This window comes from Stegostoma tigrinum, chromosome 8 (assembly GCF_030684315.1).
Source record: "Stegostoma tigrinum isolate sSteTig4 chromosome 8, sSteTig4.hap1, whole genome shotgun sequence".
Lineage (NCBI taxonomy): Eukaryota > Metazoa > Chordata > Chondrichthyes > Orectolobiformes > Stegostomatidae > Stegostoma > Stegostoma tigrinum.
In genome coordinates this window covers 39,207,343-39,233,439 of record NC_081361.1, presented here as the reverse complement: position 1 = coordinate 39,233,439, position 26,097 = coordinate 39,207,343, and the positions used below count along the sequence as shown (strand labels likewise).

The following is a 26,097-nucleotide window of genomic DNA, read 5'->3' as shown; positions in this document are numbered from 1 at the left end:
AGCTTTTAAGGCTAAAAATCTCAATGCTGTGTGTGTACCTATTCACTGAATCATATGGTAACTACAGCACTGAAGGAGGCCGTTCAGCCCATTGCTTCCTCTCTATAAGAACAGCTCAGCCAGTCCCAAACCCTTGTCATTTTTCCTTTAGCCTTGTTTCTCTTCAAAAGGAAACTGAATAATTATTTGAAAACCACAGTTGAAGCTGACTCCACCACAAAATTCAGGCCTTGCATTCCAGATGCTAACCACTCGCTGTTGGCAGTTGTCGTGTTTTTCCAGTTTTCTTCATTGAGACCTTCCCTAGTTTCAATCTGGTACATAATGCTGACACACAATGTATTTATCAGAGATGTATCAGAGATCATTCAGATTTTACTTTGTGCTGTGAGACACAGGGTCGTGGGGCAGGTTCACTCGCGAATTGCAGTGAGCCAGCAGAGCTGACTCACATTGTACTGCAGGAAACAGTGCAATTGGATGGCTTTTAACTTATTTTTCCACGGGATTTGATGACTGCGGGCAAGGCCAATATTTGTTGCTTATCCCTAATTGCGCTTGAGAAATTGCTGAGCTGCTGCCTTGAACTGCTGCAGTCTATCTAATGGGTGTTAAACTGAAGTTAACAAGCCTGTCCTCTCAGTCGGGTGTAAAAGATCCTCACAGTGATTTTTAAATGATGACCGGAGGAATTCCCCTGGTGACCTGGCCAACACTTAACTTCAGTCAAGTTCAAATAAAATATATTATCTGATTATTGGTTCTGGGCCCTTGCTGTGTGCAAATTGGCTGCTAAGTATTTTAAAATCACAATACTAACGATGCCGCAAAAATATTTCCATGTCTCTCAAAGAATTTTATGATGTCCTAAGGCCGAGGAAGGCATGATAGTTTTGAAAATCCATTCTTCTTTCTCCACTTCAAAAAGGAACGAAGAATAATTAGTAAAGGATTCAGCTCTGTTCAGGATTTCTACTTTCAGACTTAATGAACCTTTCCACTGATATGTGGGGACAAGTGTATACTGCGTACCTACTTTTTGATAGACACGTTACGTTAAACACAGCAATATCTGAGGGTTGTGGAAAATAAAAGTTTGAGTTAAATTAACTTCTAAGGATGCTTATGAAGTGTTTGGCTTTGTCTCTCACTGATTATAGTTACTCATCGGGTCAGTTTGTGAAGGTCTACTGCCGGGCTGCTTAGTTGTCCAGGTTGGCTTCTTTTTCTGACTGTTAGCTGGTTTGAACATGCAGATGCAGAGCATATAAGAAGTTATTCCTAACAGAGAAAGAAGAAAGAGCTGGCATTTATTTTGCACCTTATCAGGTGCTCAGATTGTCAAGAGTTAATTTTGAAATGCAGCAATTGTTCCTATGTAGGCAGCCGATATTGTACACCGCAAAGTTTCAAATCAAGTTTGAAAGAAATAGTCAATTTGCGTTGGATGGTGTTGACTGAGCAAGGAATGTTGGCTCAATCTGGGAAGAATATCCTGCTTCTCTTTGGTTGACAACGTGGAATCTTCTAACATTCCTCTGAATCACCAGGATATCTCATTAAAGATTTAGAACCTGTGCCAATGCAGCACTCCTTCAGTACTGCATTTATTTATGTGCTTAAGTTCTGGAGTGAAGTCTGAGCCCACAATATTCCATCTTGAAGGTGAGAATGACACCATCTGACCCAAGAGGAATTGGCAATGTCTATTTATATCATACGTTATTCTTGTCTCTGACAGACCAGATTATTTTTGATTGGATTATCAGCATCTAAAGACATTTGACTGAAAATTCCGAGGTGCATCTACTGTGCCATTGACAGAATTAATCAGTAGCTGATTTTTCAAGCACCACATACAGTTAATGTAACTTTTATTCTTCACCTGCAGCTCTGCCAGGTGTCGGAGGAATGCTAGCTTTTTAGTCTTCGCAGGCTCAATTTACAGATGAAGTGTTGACTCACATTTGGAGTAAGCAATGCTGTAGGGCATCTCGTACTGTTTAAAATGGCTATTCAACTAACAGACGAAACAAAAAGTTTGCAGTAGATGTATCTTAGTCGGAGAGTGCTGTGTGCAAGACCACGTTTAGGTTAACTTCTTATGATTTTGTAACAAAATCCTTTCATTGCTACGTAGGTGAACATGTTTGTGCTCACACGCGTTGTACTGATCACTATGTCAACGGCCAAGCGGCGGGCCACCATGCTTGCTGTTAACAGCAGTCCCATCGAGCAAGCCTACGATCAGATTAGGTGAGAGATGTTATGCAGGTAAGCACCCTCTGGAGGGCAGTATTGAAACAGTTTGGCACTTCTTTCAGGGGTAAAAAAAACATTTCTTCTCCTTAATTGTCAGGTATAAAGTTAAGCAGTGCTGCCAACATTGAATTTTGAAACCTAGGCAAAATTGATTATCTGTGCCTAAAGACACTTCACTGAACATTCTGAGGTGCATCTACCATAATATTGACTGAATTAATCTCAGCTTCAACCCCTGCTCACATTGGCCATGACTAGCTGATTTTTCAAGCACCACATTTAGTTAATATAATTTTTCTTCTTCCCCTGCAGTTCTTCTGGGGGGGTGGGGAGGGGAGGAGGGTAGGGTGGCCTGGTGGCTCAGTGGTTAGCACAGCTGTCTCTCAGTGCTGGGGTCCTGAGTTTGATTTCAGCTTTGGGCGACTGTGTGGAGTTTGCATGCTCTCCCTGTGGCTGTGCAGGTTTCCTCCGGGTGCTCCGGTTTCCTCCCACTGCCCAAAGATGTGCAAATTCAGTGGAAGGGCCATGCTAAATTGCCCATAGCGACCGGAGATGCGCAGGTTAGGTGGATTAGAGTGGAGAAATGCAGGGTTACAGGGATTGGGTGGGATACTCTTCAGAGGGGTGGTGTGGATTCGATGGGCTGAATGGCCTGCTTCCACATTGTAGGGATTCTATGACTCAGTTAGCATTTTGGCCTTGCATCCTTTTTAAGAGCCTTCTTTTCAATATTTGGCCTTTTAGAAAAAAAATTGTCCAAATTATGTAACTGTTTCCCACTTTCCTATTTTGCTGCCTATAGAGTCAACTTAAGTAGAGTATAGTCGATGAGTCCCTGGGAACAATGTTGCTTGTAAAATGACTATAATTACTTTGAATTACATTTGTTACAACGGCAAAATTGAGTTGTCTGTGAGGAGTGAAGGTTGTGGTTTGCCTTATGATAATAAGACCATGCTGTGCATTCTTTGCATAACACTGATGCCAGTGTTGTGTTGCAGGGCTGCTGTCAAAGCTGTGCTGGTGCTTTTGCCCATTCTCGGCCTCACGTGGCTCTCTGGTGTCCTGGTTCCACTCTCTGTTGTAATGGCGTATATCTTCGTGATACTCAATTCCCTGCAGGTAGGCGGCAATCTCCTTTTCAATCCAGGTTTGAGCAGCTCCTGAAAACAAATGCTTAGGTCCTTCTCCAACTGGGCTTCTTTTCTAAATGTCTGGAATCCGACTTGAATCTCCGCCCACGTAGTTGATCCCTCTCTGATCTGCAGTTCATGCTCCGAAACTTTTCATATTCAAATGCAGTACAAACAGGACATTACTTTTTTTTTATATAGCTTTCTGTGACTGATAAAGATTCAACTGTCATATTTTGCAGGCAAATTACTTCTGCGCAGAATTGCTGTAAAGCATGGAATATTTTGACACCTGTTTTTCAGTTAATTGTAAATTAATTTCATGATCTGAAGTATTTGTGTTTCAATTAAGCTTTTGACTTATCTAGCAACAGATTTTTCTGGTAACTTGGCAGAAAGCACGCATTTAAATTATTTGCAGTTGTGTTGATCTTTTGTTGACAAGTGTTTGGAAGATGATTCATACGCGAAGACCTCCACAGTGGTACTTTACATTTGTTTTAGCACAAGCACAAGTAATTGACTATTTAAAACATTGAATACTTGGTGTAGATCAGTAGACACTCTATCTACAGCTTTGTGCTCCATCTTGAGGGACTACCTCAGAAGTTGAGGACTGATTACATTAATATGCCAGCGCCTGAGATTATAACTGGAATGAGATAGTAGGAACTGCAGATGCAGGAGAATCCGAGATAACAATGTGTAGAGGTGAATGAACACAGCAGGCCAAGCAGCATCAGAGGAGCAGGAAAGCTGACATTTCGGGCCTAGACCCAGTCAATTCTGAAGAAGGGTCTATGCCCGAAAAGTCAGCCTTCCTGCTCCTCTGATGCTGCTTGGCCTGCTGTGTTCATCCAGCCCTACACCTTGTTATAACTTGAATGGCCAGGTTTGGGATTCCTATTATGAATGCTCAGTCACTCTGTGGAGCAAATACCTACAAAGCATATCTGTCACTTTCTGCCTTCCTTCCCTCTTGCTACCCAAATCAAAAGAAGGAACTGCACAGAGTATTAGGGCATGTCTTCCTTGAGTGGGAAGGGTTAACCTGTCAAAGGTAACCAAAGGTGGATTTTAGTTTGCTTTGTATTTGTGATTGGTCACAGTCACCTTGGGGAGTTTGTCATTAGGCAGACAGTAAGGCAGCGCAAGTTGGACTGTATTGAGAGAAACTCTAAGCACCAATTGCAGCAACAAGGAGCAAGAACATAGTGTTTCATTCGAGGGAGCTGAGAGAGGTTGAATTGACTAATATCCTTGGGATGTGTTGGATATGTCTCTCTTTATATTGTGCGACCAACAGAATCTCTCTGATTGTGGAATGCCCAGAAAATCACTTGCTACACTTAAGAATTAGAATTAGGTTTTATTGTCACATGTACTCAAGTACAAAAGTACAGGAGTACAGTGAAAAGTGTACAATGTCACCACACGGCGCCATCTTCGGTACAAAGTACCTAGTTACAAATCTGAGGAACTAAAATAGATTAGGTACAAAAATAGAGAAGTCAAGAAAAAAACCTAAAAGTGCTACATTATAGTTATTCATAGAATTAGAATATGGTGGCCTCCTTTGTCTGCTGTGATGCTTTGTTGTTGAACAAAGGGGCTCCTGAAGCACATGGTAGCTTATGCACATCAAACGGTTTCTGCTCCCAAGGTAACTTTCTGCAAGCATATTTGGTTTACAGTGCTGTAGGCCTGCCTGGAGAATACAGGGTAATTAAGTGAAATTCAACTGGTATCTGAATTTATGTCTGTTGTTCGTTGTACTAGATGTTCATGCGTGTAATACATTATATCCAAGCTCCTGTAAACAGATAATGGAAGCAAAGCAAATTTACAGGCAATAAATTTTTATGTGTTCTTGTTGCTGAATCAGTTTTCACTTAATGTTAAGATATTGCAATAATTGAAAAGGTACCATAAACTTTTTTCAGTAGATATTTTACACAGAGGATCAATAGTGCAATCAAATGAGGTTTATTAATATTTAACTTGCCACTGACTAGCAGAAAATCAGCATACCTGTGCATTGGTATGTTACCGCCGACACACTTTTCTTCATTCTTTCAGGTACAGTTGCAGTCAACTTGCACCTTTAGCTCCTAACTTAGTGCAATTGATAATTTCCTGGCTCAGCCTGCAGTATCCCATCTGAGGATGGCAGTCGAAGTAAAATTCTTATTGCACACAATGCTGCAGTTCAATTCACAGAATATTCTTATTTCTGGCAGATGTGTGAAATCCTGGTCTTTCTGCTCTTATGTACAGTTGGCTTGCTCAGAACCAAGGCGGGGGGGGGAGGCAACAGTTGCACCATCATGTGCAGTTCTTCTTCTGACTGGTGGTCAGTGACTGAGTTGCGGTGGCTGTTGCTTTATCTGTTGAATCCTGCACGTCGTGGCTTCTCGGTGTCTCCTCGGATTGAAGGAGCTGAGATGGGAACTCAAGGTTATGGAAAAATCAAACCAAAGGGTGCGATCCTCTGCTGTTGCTGGTAGGAACTGTGTTGAACTAGGCAGGGTGGTGGTATACCCAAATCCCCTGTGCCTTTACGCCATCACTGGAATTAGGTTCAGGACGGGAAGTCTCATAGTTGCCTGTTCATCCCCGATGCCAGTGAAGGGCCCCGGCCTGCCGCTGTTGTGATTAATCCAAATGCAACTTGCCATGTGGTGTGCCTGACTTGCCAACCTGTGTGGGCAACGAAGGTCTCTCGATCAAAGATAACTCCCTGCCCGATCGGGGGACTGGACATAGGCCCCCTACCCTTGCTTTTGAACTTCTACGTCCTCGAGCCGTAGAAGTCCCAGTAGCACCAGCACAAATCACTTGGTTGACTTTTGGTTCCTCTGTGATCCTGGATGGTCTTCACGCAGCACCCTAGGCCACCTTTTAATGGCGCTGCTGAGGGCCAGAGCTACTGGCTTACAGCTTTTGCTGGCTCAGCCTTCCATTTGGGGGTCAGGATTCCAGGTGAAGGCCTGTGCGGAGTCTCACCATCATTAAGTTCAGTGGGCCTTGCCCGGAAGAGGCAGTGCGAGCCTCTTGCCCACTGGCTGATGAGTGCCCTGCCACCTCAGGAGGGGACACTGTAGTGAGGGGCATCGACAATATTCTCTGCAGCAAATGACTGGAGTCCAGACAAGTGTGTTTCCGGCCCAGTGCCCAAATTCAAAAAGTTTGCTGGCACCTTGAGAGGGACTTTGTGTGGGAGTGGGAGGATCCAGTCACTGTGGTCCATATATTTACAAACAGTATGGGCAGGACAATGAAAGGAGCTTCTGCATAGTCAGTGTTAGGAGTTAATCACACCAAATTAATAAGCAGAACACCAACGTTTATTACCTCTGGTTATTACCTGAGCCACAACCAAATGGACCTGGTGCAAATAAGATCAGAGAAGGGAATGCATAACATGCAGTTTTAGGATCTGTTGGAAGTGGGTTCCAGAGCACTGGCATGAGTCTCAGTAGGAAATTGGGAGATGTACCGGTGGCATGGTCTCTGCTTGCACGGAGCTGGGACCAGCATTCTTGCGAGCTGCCAAACCACAAAAATGGAAAGGGTTTTAACATCTATCGTAGGGGACCATTTATTACATTTGGGAAGGTGTGGGAAATCAAACTATTGAGACCAGGCCAAAGACAGTTTGTAATGTGGGAAATGGTAAACAGAAAAGTTTGGATAGAGAGTTTGTATCCAAAGGTAATAAACAAATGAAATATTGTGGTTACAAAATGAATTAGAGGACAAAACTGAAAACTTTTTCTGAATGCGCACAACATTCAAACCAAAACTGATGAACTAATGGTGCAAGTAAAAATAAATAAATATGATTAGATCACCATTATAGAGATGTGACAGCAGGATGACTTGGATTAGGACCTGAATATTGACAGGTGCATGGGATTTCAAAAGGTCTGTCCCTTCATGAGGTTCCTCAATTTATAATGGTTTCAGGCAGGATATCCCCGATTTATCAAGCTGCTGCACGAGAAAGGATAAACTGCATCTCTTCTACATTCGCCTGCCCCTTGTTTGGTCACAGCAAGGTTTATTTGAAAATGATTCCTGCCCTGGTGGATGCATTTCTCCTGGACCAAATGAGTTTGTTTTAAAAGGAGCCATTTTAACCAGGCTTTCTTGAGTTAACTGAAGAGTGCCTCTATCAATTACTAAGCACGAGAAGAAACAATCACACAACACAAACACAAATTCAGGAGAGTCCAAGCAGATATAAAAATAAGAAAAATACATATCGATCAGTGTCTGAATTCTTTGAAGATCAGGCAATGGGGCATTGTGACTGTTACATTGGGCAATAATTAGTGGTACTGATGTTAATATGAGAGCTGCTGGTTTTGCAGGTTAACTGAAAGCCCATTATCCTGTCTTCTTTGAACTGTGTTTTCAATCGCTTTATGGTTTCCAGCAAAGATGCTTCTTCTTAATCTGCAGTTCAGGGAAGTTTAGGGCTTTTCTAATCTGTGACTCTCACAGCACAGACTTTCACAATTCAGCATGTGCAGACCAGAAGTGAAACTGACTTTTAACACTGTGTTCTTGAAAGGGGAAAACCCAAACATGTGTCTCGATTGCTACATCTGATCTCTTATCTCCCATCATGTTCACAGTCTAAAATAATGCACAGGAGATTACAACTCAGTTTGCATTGCATGTCTCCCTTTGAAGGCAGCCTCTTTGAAGCTTTCTTGGCACTCGATAGGTGTGACATTCCAGTGTTTTCCTTGAGGCCGAATATAATCTAGATAGGCCTGCCAGACAGTCGCTGAATTACTTTGCTCAGAGTTAAGTTCTTTGTTATTTATTGTTGGCCGAATAACATTTAAAAAAAAACACGTTGCTATTGAAAACATTCATAAGTGATCAGGGATAAGTACCGGACATCAATTTTTAGAGTTTATATGAATGACTTGGATGAAGAGACTGAAGATATAATCAGTACATTTGCTGATGACCCAAAGTTGGATAGCAAAGTAAGTTGTGAGTTGAGGTGGCCACTAACGGATACAGGTACATTGGTTGCATGGACAAAAATAGCAAATTGAGTACAGTCTGCGAAAATATTTTGGAAGGAAGGATATAAAATGTAGTGCATAATCCAAATAGTGAGATATTGAAGAGTTCTGGGATGCAAAGGGATCTGTGTGGCTGGAATGTTGCAATCAGATCCTGTTGAACGGCGGAGCCAGTAATATTTAAGTTTGGGAGGCTTAAATTTGTAAAAGGAAGTTGATTAAAAGACTGGACTTCAGGAATTGCCGGAACCCCTCACACGGAGGCACTTGGAAGGATTTCATGTGCACTTCTGAGGTCAGAGCTATGAGAGAGAAAGCCATAAGCTTTGTTGCCTTCATTGAACCTGGGAACTGCAGACAGTGAATCTGTGCGGAATTGCCCAGATTTCATTAAGAATTTGTTACAACTAGACCAAAATCTGTTAAAATATATTAGGAAGATAGCCTAGACCCTAACTGTTTCTTATTTTAAAGTTAAATGTAAGATGTTGCTCTCCAGATGCACTTCAATTGGTCAAACAACTTGATGTTAAGCAAAGCACAATTTGCTGCTACACTCTCTAGTTAAAATACAACAAAAGGAAAAAAAAACACAAGAAAATAATTTGCTTAGCTGTAACTGTACTGGAAAATTTAACAGAATAAAGACTAGTTAGTTATTAAACTGTAACTGTTCCAATAAAGTAACATCCCATAAACACACCATTGGCAAAAGGCAAATTCAGAAAACAGATTGCCTTGCATGCAACTCCACCTGCAGGAAGAAAACCCCCAGCTTTTAGTTGTATCCAAGAGAAGGGGAAAAAGAAAGCTTCAACTAGCGAGTTTTGAGAAGATTTGTAGCTCAGGTTGAGGTTCTGGATGTGAGCTTGCTCGCTGAGCTGGACGGTTCGTTTTCCAACGTTTCGTAACCATTCTAGGTAACGTCATCAGTGAGCCTCCGACGAAGCGCTGGTGTTATGTCCCGCTTCCTATTTATCTGTTTAGGTTTCCTTGGGTTGGTGACATTATTTCCTGCATTGGTGACGTCATTTCCTGTTCTTTTTCTCAGAGGATGGTAGATGGGCTCCAAATCAATGTGTTTGTTGGAATGCCATGCTTCTAGGAATTCTCGTGCGTGTCTCTGTTTGGCTTGTCCTAGGATGGATGTGTTGTCCCAATCAAAATGGTGTCCTTCCTCATCTGTATGTAAGGGTACGAGTGATAGTGGGTCATGTCGTTTTGTGGCTAGTTGATGTTCATGTATCCTGGTGGCTAGCTTTCTGCCTGTTTGTCCAATGTAGTGTTTGTCACAGTTCTTGCAAGGTATTTTGTAGATGACATTTGTTTTGCCTGTTGTCTCTATCGGGTCTTTTAAATTCATTAGCTGCTGTTTTAGTGTGTTGGTAGGTTTGTGGGCTACCGTGATGCCAAGAGGTCTGAGTAGTCTGGTAGTCAACTTCTTCAAACCCTCAGCAGCAACTACTCCTGAAAAACTAAGAAACTAAAGATCCTGGTTCTGTTTGAGCTTTGACCACATCCATTTAAGCTGCTTCTATTGTTCCATCTTTTAAAAAAAAAACACCAAGACCTCACAAGCTGTTCACTTTACTGGATTTTCAAATGGACAACTTGACGCCTCAGTCGTAAAACCTCTTTTTTTCTTAAAAAAAAGGACAAAATAACTTTTAAAGCCATAGTATCGTCACAAAGTTAAATGAGTTAGTTGGGTCCTACAATCAAGAGATTTGATTTTGAAGCTAAAATTTCAATGAACCCTGCACTCTTCTGACTTCATTGAGATTCTGTTGCCTGACAAGTAACTCAGGTGGAGTCTCGCTTGGATTTCTGGGAAGCTGTCTGTTGAATTTCGGAAGGTATTTGGGATTGAGCTAAAACACAGATGCTTGTAAGCCTGATTTCAGCAGACAGAACAGCAACTCAAGATCAGATGCAAAAGGGCTGACAGAACTCTAGGGCATTTTCACTCACCAATAAAGCCCATCAACTGAGCCTCAGAGTCGACAGCTATGAGGTTAGGAAGAAAAATGAGAGGATCTCTTCATGAAAAGCTAATAGCAGAATCCCTACAAAATCTTATATCTTGGAGAATAGCTGAAAATTAAGGCAAAGTCAAAGTGAATGTCAAAGGGTGGTGGCGTGCCTTTTCGTTATTCTAAGGCGAAGTGAATAAATCTTCGAGAGCCTGATAAGGGGAAAAAGAAACACTTTCTGGGGGATCTCTTCTGGTCATTAGAGAATAGGAAGGTTCCGTAGATAGTATACATTGCTGCGACTGAGCACGGTGGTAGAGGGGGTGAATGCTTGTCGGTGTGATGCCAATCATGCAGCTCCTTTGCCCTGGATAGTGCCAATCTCCTTGAGAGTTGTTGGAGCTGCACTCATCCAGGCAACCAGCAAGTCTTCCATCACACTCCTGAGGATGGTACATGGTAATCAGCAGAAGGTTTCCTTTCTCACATTTAACGTGAAACTATGAGACTTCATGGGGTCTGGAGTTAATGTTGAGGACTGACAGGCCATTTCCTTTCCCACTCTGTTCCACCGTACCGCCATCTCTGCTGGGTCTGGTCTGCCGCTAAGACAGGACATATTCAGGGATGGCTATGGTGGTGTCTAGGATATTGTGTACCACTTGTGATTTCCTGAGTATGACTCCGTCAGGCTGATGCTTGACTAGTCTGTGAGACAGCTCTCCCAATTTTAATGCTCGCCCCCAGATGTTAGTGAGGAGGACTTTGCAAGATCCACAGGGCTATTTCTGCCATGGTATTTCCAGTTCCCAGGTTAATGTCATACGGTTCACCCAGTTTCATTTCTTCGTTGAGATTTCATAGTGATTGATACAACTGAATGGCTTGTTGGGGACATTTCAGAGGGCAGTTGAGATTCACTCACATTGCTGTGGGTCTGCAGTTACATGTAGGACAGACCGAGTAAGGATGGCAGATTCTCTTCCCTGAAGGACATTAGTGAGCCTTCCTACCAGGAGTGAAGTCATGTTTAATTATGTGATACAAATCACCATGCATCGTGCAAACAAAGAAAATCTCTTTGTGCCCACATGGTCTGATGAATTCCGAACAGTGTTTCTGTCAGGTTTCTGTGTTGAAGTGGGCTTCATTCATTCAGCTTGTGTTCTTCCCTCCAAGAAATGAGTAGTGATCCATATTTGTGATGTGGTAATGTTTCAGATCAAATTTATCGAACAACTTACTTGAAAAATGAAAGCAGTTAATCAATAAGTGCTTATCCCTATCTGGTCAAACTTTGTCTCCAGTGGAGCCATGTGTTTCAGAAAGCAAAAAAATCCCAGTATCCACATATCCATACAAGTGTATAAATCATAAAACAAAAAGAGGAAATTAACATTTGCTTAATTGAAAAATCTTCAATTAATGATCATGAAACAAGCACAGTCACAGGGTGCTAAAGGTTACAAAAGCAATAACCAGATCAATAATTGATTCAAAGGGATGATTAATCAGTTCACTTTCAAATCATTACATCTCTTAATGTATGAAGACATGTATGTATTCAAACAGCAAGTCAGCAACTATAACAAGCAACGATAAACCAAGTAGTTTTCAATACCAGCCATTAGATGGCGGCATGACCTATTACTTTGCATCATTTTGTGTACTTGAAGTCTAGCTGAATTGTGAATCTCCACAAGAGGTCCAGTTGGTTTCATTTTGGAGCTTTGTTTTCTTATCTTTTGAAATTTTTGTAAAGGTGCACATGGTATGAACGAGAAACGGCTTGGCAAAGTATTTAAGACAGGCTACTAATGTTCTAGTTTGTAATGATTAGACACATGAAGTAATGCTTCAGTTAAAATTGTCGAGCGAGTTGGTCAGTATGAGTACAAGTACCTAAACATAATATTGCAGAAGCAATTGCTACCCTGTAGCAGATACTGCATTTAGAGGTAGATTATTCTGCAAAGCTAAACTAAATAAAAAGCATTCATCACCTCTTCGCAATATGATGAGCAATCTGCTGCAGACCACAGCTGTCCTGGAGGAAAGAAATTGAGATTTTCAACAATAAAACAATTTATTTGCCGGCGATAGCAGGATCTCCTAGTAAGCAGTTGTGACCCACCTAATTGGTAAAGAACCCATTATCAGCACTGCATGGATAGGGCATGTTTTGTATGGGATAATGGACACCTGCAAATGAATTGCTTCAAAGCACTAATCTTGTTGAGGGTTATGATTGCTCTCTGGAACACCCAGATTGGATTACTAAACCTAATTTCACTCAGACAGATCTGTTAACATTTACTCAATGCGTTTCTTGCTGTTATTCCATTTCATTTCTCTTTTGCTGAATCAGAGTATTGCTGTGTGAGCTACGTATGGTATATTGTTGGATAACTTATCTAGACTTGCAGAATTGCTGATATTTTGCAGGATGCTAATATGACTTTAAATGCAATATTCTGGGTGTTTATGTTTTGTTTAGTTCCCCTTTGTTCCCTTAATTTGATATTTGCATCTGCATTTGATATACTTATAGTTTAAGATTCTAAATTTATCTCTTTCTGACTTGTCAGTCCATTCCTTCTTAAGAACTTATTAATTGACCACAAATTACGCAAAATATGTCATGTGATATTGGTGCTTTATTCTGAGCCATTCTCTTTTCAAACAATCCTTGATAAAAACTGGAATTGTCTTCCACATTCAGGAATAGGTCCCAAGTTTGCCCCCATCAGAATGGAAATCAACCATACATTGTTGGCATTATTCTGAAGCACACTGTAAACATGTAATCAACTGAGATAACCAGCCCCAAAGTGAAATCTAAGCTTGTATATAAATTACAAGCATTTGGCTGCCATGTACTTTAAAAGGAAGATAACAGCAACAAAATATACACTTTTAGCTTGAAATGCCATTTGTTTCTACATATAATTGTGATTGATTAGTACAGGAAATCATTTATATGAATCACAGACTTTTTGTGAATTAACCTGCTGATTATGTCAAACCTCTAATGAAAACAGAGGTTTCTCACAACTGAACTGTATGAGGTCTATGATAATAAAATGTGAGGCTGGATGAACACAGCAGGCCAAGCAGCATCCCAGGAGCACAAAAGCTGACGTTTCGGGCCTAGACCCTTCATCTCTCTGATGAAGGGTCTAGGCCCGAAACGTCAGCTTTTGTGCTCCTGGGATGCTGCTTAGCCTACTGTGTTCATCCAGCCTCACATTTTATTATCTTGGATTCTCCAGCATCTGCAGTTCTCATTATCACTGTATGAGGTCTATGGTGACTATGGTTTGTGTATTTTATGCTTTAAAAACAACATGCAAAGTTAATAACTAAGAATGTTACATTACTTAATAATTCCCAACGTTAAATTGAACACATTTGAAATGGTTGTCTTTTTTGTCCTTTCTTGGTTATGACACAAACTGATGATCTGTGTCGTTCACAAATTGTAGTTATGATTTCAATCGATCTCAGCACCTGCCTCTTTTTTTGGGAAATATTACATATCATTTACTAACTTTGAACTATAGAAAGTCATTGGGCACAAGAATCTTACTTCTGTTTAACCACATATTTAGAGACACCAAACTTTGTAGCAATCTTACAAATTACAGCATTGCTCTTTAGATTGAAAGCAATTTTAAAAACTTTTGTTTTCTCACTATTAGCAATAATTCCAGCACTGAATGTCAGACGGTAGCCTTGGTTCAATGAATATCATGTTAGTTGATCTGATCTCAGAACCCTTTGTAGATTTCCCTACTGTAGTATTGAAGCTTCTGGATATTGTAAATTGGTTGGACCGACTCTACCGAAATAGTCTGAATGATGAATCTGTTTGACATGGAACATTGAAAAGTGTGGGAATCAGCCTCAGATGAGGTGCAGATGAATTTTATGCTTAACCTTCAAGCTTCCTAAATTATATTGGACATTGCTGAAATGGCTTTGATCATTACAAAACTTCAGAGTTTTGACTTTAACCACTTCAAGCCATGAATCCTAATATTTTATTTTAGAAATGAAATACATGAAGCAGATACAAGAATTTATTTCTGTCAAATTCACATTTTACTGTTGAAATATTTGTGCTTGTATTTCAGCCCCTTCACTTCCTCCAGCTGTAGGAAGCTGTTTACTGAGCTTCAATCATAGCTTTCTAGGCAGTGAATATTGTGCCTGTTTTCAGCTGGAGATTTAATAACCAGGTTACTCTTACTTTTGCTTTATTCACTGAACAGGAAGTTAGAGATACTATTCTCATTCTCCAAGACTATGAGCCTTCCTTTTGTCTGTATAATTCTTGCACGCATATGTTGTCATAGTACCTGTAAGAACTTACTCAGTTCTTTTTCTGCTATCTGTATAAATTATGCCACTTTGTGGACAATTTTAATGCTTGGGTATCAGCTTCCAAGTCCAGCTAGCTGACTTCAGTTTGATGGGAAAGCAGGGTAGAAAGAATTTCTTTTAATTTCATGCTAAATACTGCTGCTCCAATGCTGTTTTGTCCTGATGTTGATAACTATACACAGTGGCCATGTATTGAAAGAATTATTGAGTGTTTTCGGCTTTTGATGAGAGTGTTTGGATTTGCGATTTCAATCTCAGGATGTAGGATGGGCAAGACGCAAATAAAGGATCAATTAATGTAATGATAGCAGACAAAATTAGAAAATTATGTTCAGTTTATGGTCCTGTAACACACTATTTTTAAAACAAGCGATAAGATCTGTGTGGCTTACTTTGAGAATAAATCCACATGATTCTACAGTTTTGAACAAAGAACAGTGTTTGACTCTAAAAATTAGAACTGTAATGTAATCTGCAATACGCTTTAATTTTAATACTTAAGTTAACATGGGTATTATGTTGTTATGATTGGTGACCCCACAGTGCACAAGAAATAGCAATTACTATCATGGCAGATTCCATGGATTTCTCAACAATACTTCCCAAACATTCATGATTTGATGGTCATCAAATCTCATCAGATTACATGAGGAAACACAATTCTTGAAATTTTGAAACGCCCTTTTATGAGCCAGTCTATCATGGACTGCTTCATGACTGTTTATCTTCTGGGTCTCTCTCCTGTGTTAGGTTCATGACTCTAAAGTTGCACTCCAGCATTTATTTGCGAGAACATCTGTGAATTAATCAATGTATTCATTGATTTGTCTGATGAGAGGCAACAACACCGCTGTGTGCAAGGCTGGATAAGCACTCTGAATAGAATTCAGTCATGAGGTGCATAGGATAGGATTTGAGGTGAGGAATTTGTTGAAGAAGAGGTGAGAGAGGAATGCAACCAGGAAGTCAAAGTCCCTTCTAACCTGTGCAGTAACCTGGATTGCCCTGCACAGGCAAGTGACCTCTTTTTAGGTTACTCTGCATTGACGGAGATGTAAAAAAAGGTTTCGGTCCTGTTCACTTAGATCAATATACTAAGCCCAACAAAAAAAATAATGAGGACATTGCATGTGGTCAGGACAGGGACTTGGAACAGTTTATAGATCTGGAATTTGTTGTATAGAAATCCCAATCAGTGAATTTAATCTTACCTCTGTGATTTGTATAATGGGAAGCGTTTTTGGGTATTATCAAACAATTTATAAAACAAAAATTTTCTGACAATGCAATGTGTGCAATAAGCAAAAGGAGCTGGCTGAATGTATGCTTTCATGGATACCAACAGCAATATTGAGGGATTGATGGTGAAAGAGATTCTTCCATAACCATCAAATTTGTTGCATTCAGAGTTAGCTGGTTTTGAAGAGTTCAGTGCAGTAATATTAGTTTGTTATTGAGGGGAACTGGAATGTGGGAATCAAACAGTAAGGGAAATAACCTTTGTCACTATTTGATGCTTTTGCGCTGAGAGTCAACCAGTACAGAATGGGGCTAAAATTGCAATGGCGTGACGAATATCTTAAAGGGGAAATGTAAAAGATAGGATTTGAAAAATCTTTATCTTGGATTTAAGAAGCAAATGAATCCTCCATCATGCTGTCAAAGTCTTGGAACTGTTATTCACTTTGACATAATTTTAAATAAAACAAATTTTGTCAGACGTTTTCAATGAGCTAATGCCTCTGGAAAGATAGCGGTTTTGTATTCTTGAACTGCAAACCCAGTAGCCACTCAGTCAATTGTACTAACAAATCTTGTAGCATGCACATATAGATTCTTGACGGCATCATGATTGGGCTACTGTGCATGACCTGGTTAATGTGCTTGCTGTGATTGTTTGTGATTAATCAATGTTGTAAGTGTGGAAACTCGAGAGCCAGTTTATCCTCCTCAGCTGTCACAGCTGTGCCTCTTCAGTCTGAATGCTTCCTTATCCTGCTCCCTAATGTACCCTCTTCCCTGTGTAACTTGTTTGCTTAGATGCCAAGATGCCACAAAAGGAGCGGCTGGTTTGAGGAAATTCACTAATGCCTCTGCAACCGTGACATTACAGGTCCTATTGTGTGTACTTGCTGCGGAGAAAGTGGAAACAGGGATGAGCTGCATGTCACACGTGTTCTACAGACAAATGCCTTTTTCAATTTACACTTTCACTTTATTCGTTTGTAATCTGATGAATGGTGACTATATATGTGATGAAGTTATCAGCCAGGCGCTGTGAAAGTAGCGAGTGTCACACCGACTGATACGTTTTTCCTTGTGACGATTGTATTAGTAGCAGAGAGTCCCTGAATAGTTTCTCTATTACCTGTTTGCCAAGTACAGTTTTCCTTTCCATTGTGTTTCACTGCTTCTTGTCTATAACCAGAAAACACACTTTGACAGTACCTGCCAAGTTTGGTTACATCAAGCAGGTGTGGCTATCCCAGTAGCTCTCTTAGGGAGTGTGTCGCTTAAGATGTAACAAAACTATGTTGTTTGGGAATAGACTCAAATCTGAGCCCCAGTCTGTGCTGAACAAGCTGTTCTGCTGGATTTATGGTTTCAGCATTCAAGTGTCTGTACAAGTAACATATTAAAAGAATTGTAGTGCTGTACCCAAGTTTGACTCGCCTTGGAAGATTAAATGAGAGATGTATGATGGGAAGTTAAAGTATTTTTGGTAGTCTTCAATTGTGTAAAGTTGACAGAAGAAAAATGATTCTATACGTGTTATGAGGGACAAAAACTGTATGCATTTTTTAAATCTTTCATTGATTCACATTTAGTGATTCTTAGACCATTTATATCAACTTTTCCAGTGCTGTTCAATAGTCTCACTCCACCAAGTTCTTAGTAAAAGCATTGTAGTTCAAAAGAATTGTAATTCCATAAGTGAATTTACAAAGAAAATTCAGTTCTGAAGCATTGACCTAATTTCTGAAAATCCTCCAGGTATTTTTTAAGGTGTCACCTTCTGAACTTTTTTCTTTCAAATTTCTGATCACTGTTGTCCTATAAACTGAATTAGCAAAATGTACATGACTGCAGAACATTTCTCAATGCCAGAGAAACATTAAAGATGCTTCACAAAATGATTCCTTTGCCTTAAAATATGATTATATGTTAAATGTTAAATTAATAGAATTATGTAGAAATTGCAATATGGAAGTTGAGCCAACGATATTGATTTTTATTTCTCAATTCCATCATATGCAGTATGTTGCTTTTACAACAATGTTGGAGTTTGTTCTCTATGCTTGTACTGATCTATGTATTAGTTCTGTTCCAGTATCCTTTAACTGGGTTCTAAGTGAGCTAAATTGGGCCCCCAACTCTGCTTACATCACTAATCCTTTGTGTTTCCTCAGCATTTCCACTCTAGATAAAGAAGTAAGTTCTGACATCTGCCCTAAGTGCGTGCATTCAGTCTTGTGTCTGCATCCCTTAACTTTAAATGCATCCGTCACTGGAAACAATTTACTTTTTCTTTCTGCCATCCTTCCATAGGTTGACACCTCCCCATCAAATCATGTCTTAATTATTTCTTGTTCGAACAGAAGTAGCCCACTTTCTTTTATGGAATTTACTTCTCTCAATTCGATTTCTGCACGTTTGAAATATTCCATGCAAATCAAAATCAAGCTCTGAGATGGTAGACAACTACTTGGCTGTTTCAAAAGTGGTATCATCTCACAATACCATTAATTGGTTTTCTGCTCTTTTCTCAATTACAGTCATTTCCCTTATTTCAAGGGGAACTGATTTTCAGATGCTTCCCTAACACACGACTGCAAACTTGCTTTTTAACTCGGTTGATGGGAGTAGGATCCGACTCTTATTTTTCCTCTCGTGTTTTTCTCGTGCAGGTTATTGGCTACTTAGTCATTCTTTGGAAATAAGCAGGTTCGCCTGCAATCTTTGGAAGTCTCAATTGTCCACGCAGAACATATTGTCAAAGTGAAAGGGCCCATCACTAGTTAGAGTTTTAACTCTGTCAAGCAGGTGATCAGACTATGCCTTAATTTGGTTATGCATTCTTTAAAAGGTTGAAAATGACAATGGCATTCTGTTAATGCTCTTTGAATGATGCCACAGTGAGGTCTTGGTTGGTCAGTTTAAGTGGCACCAGTCACCGTTTGTTGCTGTTGTTGAAATTTAGGACATACTGACTCTATGACTTTGTGAGGAATGTGTAAAAACAATCCATTATACAGCCACACAGCACCAAAGAACAGAACCTTTGGCCCGGACAGTCCATGCTGAACATAAGTTTGTTCAGTTTTGGTTTTCTCAATGTTGTGGTGAATTGATAACGTTAGCTCATAAATTTGTAGTTTCACTATCAGTTTAATGCATTTGTATGAAATTCCACTTTATACTGTTGTAGCTGAGATGTTAACCCAACTGTGAACATTTAAAGCTTCTGTAAGCAGACAGGTCAGCACTTTATAGATGATGCGCATGCACACATCCACATGTTACACCACATGGCGTCATTTGAAGGCTCCACTAGAATCGTTAATTTGTTGGTTTTTTTGCTCACCAACTCCAAGAAGGTAACAAATTTTGCATTTAGATTATGTCAAAGATGTAATTTTAGCTTTCTGTATGAATATTAATCAGAATGAGTTCTGTCAACAACTAAGCATGAGATAAAATTGTATCTCCCACCTTTAGTGTGTAAAATTCTTCAAATGCATTGAAAATTTGTTACATTTTACAAAGGTAATAGCATAGGCAGACACTGTGCAAGAATATAAAACAGGTACTAATATACCAGAAGCACATTTTCTATCAAAGTTAATGGAAATAAAAATTGAGAGAGATCTAAAGCAGGTTTGTGAACTCGGTGTTGCCCATTTTACATAATTTCACTGTGTTACAATCTACATCAAGGATTTTAAAAGAATTTTTCAAAAGCACTTGAAACAGCACAGTGAACAGTAGCAACAATGTATAGACCTGCAACCCAACAGCGGTAAATGGACTGTCTATAATTCCATTTCCTGTGGCAGAAAAAACTTCAGTCTGAGTAAAGCTGCAGCACTGGGGAGAAGTAGGTAATTCCTGGATCATGATAAAGGGGAAGTGACCCTGTGAAGCGATCATAAAGGGGAATTTGAGGAGGTAAGGTCTGTCTGCCAATGAGACAGTATATATCATCACAGGAAGGGATGCATTCTTATATGATTGTGCTCTCTCTGCTGCCTAATGGCGAAATGATACCACGATAAGACACTTCTTCAATAAAGTTAATGTTTTACTTACTTCAGCGGACTCTGTAAATATTCTTTAACAGCACAATGAGATCATGAATATTATAGTATGTGACTCCCATGCATACATACATTGGCGGGACAATTGTTTGAGTTCACAAAGGGGTGGGCAAGTGTGAAGGTAAAGACCATTTCTGTGGCATTGCATGCTAGAGGGACAGGGTGCTTTGAGAGGTGTTGTGGCAGAGAGGTAGTGCTGGCTCCTTGAACTTGTGGAATTTTGGGGTACAGTATCCATTTTGTCCTCGAAGATTACCCTTGAAATCCTATCATTTGCCAGTTTTGCCTATAGCAGCCTACAAGGTATGGGACATCACATCTGAAAGTGGTATTGTATTCAGCAGCTGTCGTAAAACCGTAACTGAACTGAATACGTCAGTTTGATAATGCTTGCATAAAAAGAACATTTTAAAGCTTGTATTCAGTATTGTGTAAATGAATTCATTCAAATTCCCCTACATGATCACTTTCTCCACTTCTGCTTATTTTTAATATCACACACACACACACACAAAGCTTTGATATGCATTGCTAAAGATTGCATCAAGAAATAGAACATATGTTTTTATAGCAGGAAAGTTGAGTAAATATACTTAGATTTTCTTCTTTTGTCTTTGAATAGTGATAATTTTGTCTGTGCGACAGTTTCGCATCAAATATGTTTGGCTCATAATTTGTTGTGTCATAGAAAAGCAAACCAAGTCAATTCATATTAACAGAGTGATGTGGATCAGACGATGAGGCAGCTATGACTTTTTGACCTTTTCTTTTCAAGAAAACGGTCCAAACTGTTGAGAATCTGTACAGCAACTGAATTATAAAAATTGGGCTCTTTTAAGCAGTTGTAGAGGTAGGGACTGCTAATCTTGTTTTACACGGTGTGTACCCAAAGCTTAACTCAAATAGCACAAGATGCTTCTAAGGTTGAACACTTCAAAAATTAAATGGAACTATGCATTGAATAATAAACAAGGGTAATTGCTAAATTGTTCTTTTTGGAGTTGGTACAAAAACAATGCCATTAACCTTGAAAGGTGAATGACTTGGTAGCTTTGGCAGTGGATTTTTGGACTCCCAAGCTGAAGACCTGAGATCAAGTCTGTGCTCAAACTGCCCTTTTAGCTCTGGAACTCTCATTGAGTTTTTTTGGCATTTTGCTGTGTTCCTAACTGAGGTCCTTTTGTGGATGTCAAGATTTTGACTTCAGGGGAGTAAGAAAGAGTGAAAACTTGGCTGTACCATTTCCACTATACAGAGAACACCCTCCCCCCTAGTTGACCAGATGTTACTGACAACAACCATGGTGAGGCCTGGGATCAGACTATTATCCTTTGTAACCAATTGAAGGAGGAAGTGTAGCAGAGGGTTACCACAGTAAAGCTTTGTATTTAAATCCATGGTGCTGAAGAAAAATCTGAAAGTGGACAGCAGTTGTTTATGGCAAACTTAAACATTCTTTGATTATACCCATACTTCTGCAATAATTGACAGTCACTGAGGCCCAATGATATCCATTCTTTTTACTATTCAAATAACAGCTCTTCATATTAAAAATAATTGATGGAAAATATATAGTTACCTTTAACAACTGGAATTCAGATTGTATGTTATAATTTACTGTGACAACTTTGAATATTTTGCAGCCTTAAAGCACAAATGTGTGCTTCCTGTGGGTAAAATGACCAGTTTGGTAACATTGGCTTCACAAAATGCCAAGGTTTATATTATTTTCATCAATGGAAATTCATGGTTTTTGGTCCTTTTTAGTTAGTAAGTGTTTACAAAGTGCTGCTGATACTCATTAAACTGTTTCTTGTCTTCCACAACTGACACGGCATGTGAAGTGGTCAAACTGGCATTTCTGACATTCTGTATGTGATTTCAATAGGAACACACGTCTGTTACATAGAACAGATGTAGATTGTAGTTGTTTTTCTTTGTAATTACAGTCATTATGTGAAAGTATGTGTCAATCAACTTTACACTTAAAGATACAATTCATCTGTAAGAAGTATGTGTGATGTGTACCATTAAGGACAAAATATATTTTATTTTTAAAAGGGTAAGATTTACCTGTAAACGTATGTATCATCAATTTATATAACTTTTTTTATTGTTTTATCTGAAACAAAGATATTGCAAGAAATATCTTGATACAATTGATTTAATTCACTCTGAGAATTGTTTGGAAATTTTGTTATTTGGCATTTGAATTTTATTTTAATTTGCAAGAATATAGGCATTGTAAAGAAATAAAAGGCTCTTACGAAAATGAGAAATTAAGAAGGAAGATAATTATCAATGCATTTTGGGCTTTTTAAAAACTGTGCCAAAGGCGTTGAACGATAGTTTTTAAAAAAAATCCGCAACCACAGGTGAAGCTAAGGATAATTACATTGACAAGTTATGTCATGACTTTTGCATTGTTGAGTAATGGTTTCAGTATTGTATCAAAGTAAACCTTATCGCTTTAACATAAGTACAGAGTGCCAAGCTCACATTTACTTCAGGTAATCTTTTCAACATTGCCATTCATCTCCTGCACTGACTTTTATCATGGTTGAAAATTTTCAACCCTCTGTAAAATAATTTGGTTATTCATTATGTGTGAGGTGCTGTATAAATTCAATCTGTTGTTGCAATTTGGGATCTTTAGCAGGTTTTTGCTTCACATCAGTGACAGTTAACATGTAAACTAAGAAAGTATGAGACATGGAAATCATTATTTTATACAACATATATATGTACGTAGAAACAATTCAGAAGTTTTTAAAGTATATCAGCTCTTTAAACAATGCAACGTTTTTTATAAATTGCATTGTATTCGACTCCATTTCAATATAAGTACAACAAAACAGATTGATACTGAATGATTCAAAACTAATTCAGTCAGACATTTTATTTAGTGTTTGAATTTCTGTCGAGTCCAAGTTGACAATTTCCAAGTCATTGTACTACAAACTGATAACTTATTTGTTTAGTTCAGAGACAAAGAAAAGCTCTCAGAAAGTAAACTTTACCATCGTGTATACAAATGATTCGTTTTCTGAAATATGTTGCCCTTTAGCAAAAAAATGTGCTGGTGATTGGGTGTATTTCATAAACTGTATATTGGATGCAAACAATTAGTGCAGATGCAATGCCTGAATCGCGATGCTTTTTTGGGGTAATGCATATGGAAATTTGGGGCAAAGGGAAGACAGAGGTATGATCAAATACAGATGGGTCTAGTCTTCGCTAGGTAAGTAAACACTTAATTGCTTCCAATGTCCCAAAACTTGGACAGTAGTGGATATGGGGTCAGTTCCTCTATTTAGGATCATCACAAGATTCAGTCAGAATCTCACTAGGATCATAAACTGTGGAAATCTTCCCACAGAGTTTAGTTGTCAGGCCTGTATTTGTGCCGATGTACATGCATCTGCACACTTGTCCATAGTAATCTTTATTTTGCAATACATAAGGGGAGAATTTTTGGGTTGCGTGGTGACTGACAGCAGCATCAGGCCAGCAACAGCGGCTGATGCTAAATGTAGCAGTTGGGAAGCCAGAACCAGTTCCCAGTTCAGGCCTCTAATGTTCTTCAAATTTGTTTAAGGTACCAAACAGCAGTCACCAACTTACTGGTCTGGTGAGGAGGGATTCTGGTCAGACACTGTGCATTGCCAGATTGGACCTGTTTGTACAGGTAAGGGTGCACATGGGAGAGCACAGATGCTGAGTGATAGGGCATAAGAATACTTAGTTTTGGAAGATTTTTCTGGAGCATGACTTGTTCTGTGAAACTTTCCTCAAGACCTGACTTTTGGAGAAGCTTGTAGAGGTCCCTTTAAGATCTTTCGATGCTAGGAGAAATGCGGCAGAGATAACCTCAGTATTCTCCACCAGTTTCTCTTTGATAGTTGCTGTTGGGTTTCCATCATGTGTCGACCTGTATTTGCAGATGTACAGAGTCTGCCTGATTTGTTCTGGAAAGTGGGTGGTCTAAGTCCTCACCAGGTTCTCTGCTGCTGGTTCTATGTTTATCAGATGAGAGAAATATTTTTATATCATTGTAAATCCTTCAAATTTCAGCATTGCAAAAACAGTATGATCCAATTATTATCATCAATTCGTGATCCCCTTAAGGACAATTGTAAATTCCCTAACCCTTTGAAGGATCTGTGAAAAACTAGAGGACTTGACCTTTTCAGTTGGGGTGGGGGTGCATTTCAGTTTGTTAGAAATCTCATGAGTGACATTACGTGGATATACATTGTATACTAATTTAAGCAGTTTATTCTATTCATATGAATTAATAATCAGGACTACACAGTTCATTTCTGATGAAGGGTCTAGGCCCGAAACATCAGCTTTTGTGCTTCTAAGGTGCTGCTTGGCCTACTGTGTTCATCCAGCTCCACACTTTGTTATCTCTGTGACACAGTTCATTCCTGTGTGTGAACTTTGCAAACAAATAAAGTGACAAATTGTTTTACTCTAATGTGTTCAGCAACGTTTGGTATTTGTGGCTACAAGCAGCAATTATTTCTTTGGTTTTGGGTAACTTAATCTTCGTGGGCATTGAAAACTATCGTTGGTACTCAAATGATTGATAAAGAAAGAAATTCTAAACACATTGCTAATCTTTGCCATTATGCATCTTTTAGCTGAAAAATCACATGCATTTTGGCATTTTGAGAAGCCATGTGTGTTATATACTGTCATTCCTGAAGCCTCTATTTCTTCACAAATGAAACAGGCTTGATATTCCATGGGGACAATTTGATTGGTCAGAATTCCCTGGGTCGATCAAATTAGCAATATCAATGCCTATTTATCTATGCCTACTGTTGAATTAATTTGTGTGTTTCAGATCTCTAGCAGACATTACTTGGACTTGCATTATTGTATTTTTGTCTGCCTCTTAAGAATTCTTTGGGATGTATTCTGATTTAAAATTCTTTAAATGCAGTCTAAATAGTAGTTTTGTTTTCTCTTATCACAAATGCTCCTTTCTTCCTCTGAGTATAAGGATTAAGGGGTGATCTAACTGAGGCATTTAAATTGATTAAAGGAGCTAATAGATTAGGGTCAGGGGAAACTACAGTGGGGGAGTCCAGAACAAGGGAGCAAAAGCTTAAATTTAGAGCTAGGCCTTTCAGAGCGAGATCAGGAAGCATTTTTCACGCCAAGGGGAACTGTCTGGGCCAAAAAGCTGCTAGTTTAAAGCTGAACTCAAAAGATTTTTTGTTAGGCATTGATACAGACGGTTACACAATCATGATTGCATTCTCGAGTTCAGCTATAGCTCACCCATCATCTAACAGAATGCTTGAACAAGTTTCAGGGATGGAATAGCCTGTTCTCCATACATCCAAACTCCTTGTTCAGTGCCATAGTTACCAGCTATCCTGCCATGCCATCTCTTAGTTTTCATATAAGATTAAAGACAATAAGTGTCAGTTGACAATTCAATTAGAAAGCATCTTGGCCTCAATTGTTGTCTTTGTTCATACATTTCTGAGGGGTGCATGTCTGAATATTGATCAGAAACAAAAACCCTGCTCTATTAATTCAACCCATCCCCAAATTCTTATGTGTTGAAGTCAAGCCTAACATCGCAACTATTAGCCAGATTGAAATCAGCAAACTCACTGCAGACTGCTCTCACTTGCTAAGCTAACATAGCAGGAAAACGGGAAATACATTAGTTGGCATTTTATTAATTGTATTAAAAAGTAAATTAGATCAGTTAAAAATACAGGTGTTTGTGTTAAACTTTAGCAATGTGAACATTTGTAATATGTTCACAACAATTATTTATCCTGAAAAAATCTTTAAAAGAGCATTTGCATGAAGTGTGCAGAAATATGTGTAATTCAAATCTGAGCTAAAACATTCCATGAGCTAGTCCTATATAGTTTGAAGAATAAGAGTGTAGGCAATTGTGGCCGGACTTTACATTAATAGAGCTGTGTACTCATTTGTAAAATTT

General features: G+C 39.2%; 1 protein-coding gene across 10 annotated transcripts in view; it reads left to right on the top strand.

The window, feature by feature from the left end:
• The window catches only part of LOC125456086 (adhesion G-protein coupled receptor D2), a 265,020-nt gene that overhangs the window by 50,357 nt on the left and 188,566 nt on the right, over window positions 1-26,097 (top strand). For 5 of the 10 annotated variants that reach the window (XM_048538779.2, XM_048538780.2, XM_048538783.2 and 2 more), the window contains 2 exons: window positions 2,141-2,256; window positions 3,264-3,384. The exons of 3 other annotated variants lie outside the window; for them this stretch is intronic. In XM_048538779.2, coding sequence (XP_048394736.1) covers window positions 2,141-2,256; window positions 3,264-3,384 — 237 coding nt within the window. Of the gene's footprint in view, window positions 1-2,140; window positions 2,275-3,263; window positions 3,385-16,842; window positions 16,928-26,097 lie in introns of those variants that run through there. 2 more of the 10 variants (XM_048538787.2, XM_048538788.2) reach the window with 2 other exon arrangements.